The sequence below is a fragment of the Camelina sativa genome, chromosome 20 (assembly GCF_000633955.1).
Source record: "Camelina sativa cultivar DH55 chromosome 20, Cs, whole genome shotgun sequence".
Lineage (NCBI taxonomy): Eukaryota > Viridiplantae > Streptophyta > Magnoliopsida > Brassicales > Brassicaceae > Camelina > Camelina sativa.
In genome coordinates, this window is record NC_025704.1 from 20,773,086 (window position 1) to 20,776,575 (window position 3,490).

Below are 3,490 nucleotides of genomic sequence, written 5' to 3' on the forward strand. Positions count from 1 at the left end.
TGGCGTCTCCCCCTAAAACAATACATTTTTATGCCATATAAATAACACCATATTATAACATGATTCAACTCTATCTTCCAGAAGGAAATTGTATGGAAATATCTCTCAAACCTCATAAAGGGATGCAGTCTGAGTGATGCCACCACTTTCGATTGAAAGTGATATTGGTTCTGGAAGACAATTGCTCACAACAAATGGAGTACTTAAAGTCACTTGATGAATGAACCGCTCTCTTGATTGGTCAAGATCGTGCAACTGCTGACCAAAATTTCCATCTGGCGAATCATTAAGATAAAATGATGCCGGCAAGCTAGTGCTCTGAACAGATATGCAACAACGAAATGGTTCATGGCTAGGGTGACATGGATAACAAGCAAAAGATCGGCGAAATCCTATCCTGCTATCTTGAGAAAGAACTTTGGAGATGCTATGAGCTTCACTCCATAAATAAGAATCTCCGAGGGGACGCCACCGTAGCCGGCCAGACTTAGCCAAGTGTAGAGGCAGTGGAAATTCTTGACCAGGAAAAATAGGATCTAGGATCTGAAATAGAACGCAATAAGAATAAAAAAAAGATGGTGTTAAGAGCCACCAGGTAAGGAAACTAGAAAAGAAAAGAAAAATCTTAGTTTCCTTAAGTAGCACAGAAACAGTGTCTGGTACGGATAGAACGAACTGGCATATTAGAATTCAATAACCTTTGGGGAGATGCCAAACGGAATATCAAAGCGAAGTTCCAGTGGCATGGATGTGGAGTTCAAAATTATAACCTGAAAAGGAAAAGGTATATGCAGACTCAACAGTTATAAGAATTAACACATTAACACATATATATTGTAATGACATGATACATACAGTTGAGTATACTCGTATTAACTTGCTCTGCTGCTGCAATGAAACCTCGTACACAACAGGAACAACAAAGCTGCTTCCAGAACCAGATTTACTTCCTTTCTCAACATTATCACTGGAGTTTGATGTTTTGGAAAAATCAACCTCAAAATAGGAAAGGCCAATTCGATCCATTGAATGAGGAGGAGAAGCAAAAGATGTTCCATCAAGTTGAATCTTCATATAATGTTGTGTGGCATCACCAGATTCGCTGCTGAAACAACCAAATTGACTTCGGCGTCTATCAGGAACAAGTAGTGTGTCATTATTATCAACATAGATGGGAACAGAGGAACCAGGTTGCACAAAGTCCTGAGCCACTGGAGCTGACATATTTAGTACATTTGAATCATGTCCTTGGAAAACTTGGTACCCCAAAGGAAGAGAAGTTAAATTTTGAAGTACATATGGGGAATATCGTTCTGTCTTGGCACTTTTGGTGCAGTAAACTGACAATCCCTTATCGTCAGGAATGGCATCTGTTTCCATCAATTCCAAAGTGTTCGACATCTCAATTATCCTGAAAATACACTTCAACAGGGAAAGGACAAAATGAACATATATGGAACTGAGGGTTTACAGATAATGAGTTTACAAAGCATTTTCGGATGATGATTGATAAGGAGTGAGCCAAACCAAGCCCACAAAGACGCTTGGGTAGAACTCAAAACAAAAGCTAGTTTTAGGGTTTTGGTGCCCTGAAGATTTTTAAAGTACTGATATAGTTCCCTCCCATCCAATGTGGGATTATTTGAATACCCAGAGTCTTATCAATAATACAACTACACAGAAAGTTGGAAGCTACTCATCCTATCTAAAAACTAGCAAGAAATAATCCATAAGCTGAGTGAAACTAACCAGTCCCTGCCAATATTAATAATAACGAAAAAATTATATCTCATCGTACCTCAAAGAGAGATTCTGTTAAGTTCACATTGAGCTGATTTGATGATGCAACAATTACTTCAGTGAGACCAGCATTGTTCAGCAAAGAATTAGCCTCAAATTTTCGGGATAATTTGAGATCAAAATTCCAGGGCTCAATAAAAGGCTCCCACAAGACCTACAACATATATCCACAGGTGGTTATAAGCATACTACCAAAACAAAGAAAAAATGACAGCAGGATTATGTTTCTGCCTCGTACCTTGTGCATATTATTATAATTCACTTCAAGATCGCATGATACCAAACTCTCCATATTCTTTTCGGTCAGATTAGCTTGCAGGAGAAAGTTTCTCATAAGAACTTCAAGAAGCAGACCGCTACATCCCCACTGCATGAGATTAAAGGGACAAGAGAAGTCATCAGCAAAGTAGCTCAAAAATTTCAAGCTGACCTGTGGCATATACAGTGCAAAAGCTAATGATAGGTAACGAGCTCACAGACAATTATGAACCAAAACATGTTCTAGACAACAGAACGCAGACCAATATTTAAACCACCCAAAACCCACTCATCAAACTAAGCTTGTCACTGAAGAAAAATTAAACTCGCCATCTCAAGCACTAACTACAAAGAAGTGCCATTAGATTTATAGGTAGACATGACTGATCACGGCACAACAGAAGTGGCAGCACAATAACAGTAATACACACATACACAGCAAAAATAAATACTTGTGAGGTCACTTCTGTGTGAAATAACATTGACAGAGATTATATCAGTATATAAAGCACAAGCATACCTTTCCATCTGAAATAAGAAGAGACACATCTCTTATCTGGACTTTTATATTCATGTTTCCTTGCGAATTTCGTGAAGATGGTGTCCCAGGTGAATCAAACGTAATTCCATGCCAGAAAGATAATACTTGATGAGATGCATGCATCTCCACATTTTCAGACAGTATCCCTACATCTATGTTCATGATCTTGTTTTGATCCATCTGAATATTTGTTTCTACAAGTAGCTGTGACGCCCCAAACAGAGAGCAAGACCGTACAGTATTAACCCCAGATATTGCAAGAATCCCACTGAGCTTTTCAACCTTATTGCTGAGTTTGATGTCTCTCCCACGAATAGAGAGTTCGCCGCTCCTACTACATGCTGTAAGCGTAACATATTTACAGTATCTCCCTTTAAAATAATTTGGGTGCTCTTCCTCAGATATCTCATGAATATCAGTTGCCATGAACCCTGGAAATTCTGTGTCGCTTGTGCAAAGAGGAAAATGGATTGTGACACCAATAATCTCTGATCTTGCGGTAAATGCCATAACATCACTAGAGTTCTCTGAACCCTCATTTTGAAGAACATTCAAAGCCCGATCAGTATTGTCACAAATATTCCTTACCACTTCAATAGGTTCATCAATATCCAAGTCTGAACCTTTTGACAAGATAGGGTCTTGACTACTGTCTTCCAGTTTCTGGGAATAAGATTTCAGAAGTTCAGTAACTTCAATCCAATCAAAAGAGTGTAACCAGATGTCCAGGGATGGAAGAGAAAAACAGAGACTATATTCATTTTCAGCTTGTTCCGTAAATCTAACTTTCAGTGCAGAAGGATCCCCATATGCATTGATGCATCTAGCTAACATGACTGAGCTCAGCAATGAATAAAGCCCAATTTCGAAAAATTGAACATCCAAGCTCAT

General features: G+C 38.7%; 1 protein-coding gene across 1 annotated transcript in view; it reads right to left on the reverse strand.

The window, feature by feature from the left end:
• Positions 1–3,484, reverse strand: part of LOC104772710 — a 7,023-nt gene extending 3,539 nt beyond the window's left edge. Inside the window, exons 1-7 of the mRNA XM_010497294.1 lie at positions 2,579–3,484; positions 2,039–2,167; positions 1,799–1,954; positions 856–1,422; positions 699–770; positions 112–543; positions 5–12 (exon numbers count right to left, since the gene is read on the reverse strand). Of these exons, the coding sequence (XP_010495596.1) occupies positions 5–12; positions 112–543; positions 699–770; positions 856–1,422; positions 1,799–1,954; positions 2,039–2,167; positions 2,579–3,433 (2,219 nt within the window). The 5' untranslated portion in view covers positions 3,434–3,484. The remainder of the gene's footprint in view (positions 1–4; positions 13–111; positions 544–698; positions 771–855; positions 1,423–1,798; positions 1,955–2,038; positions 2,168–2,578) is intronic.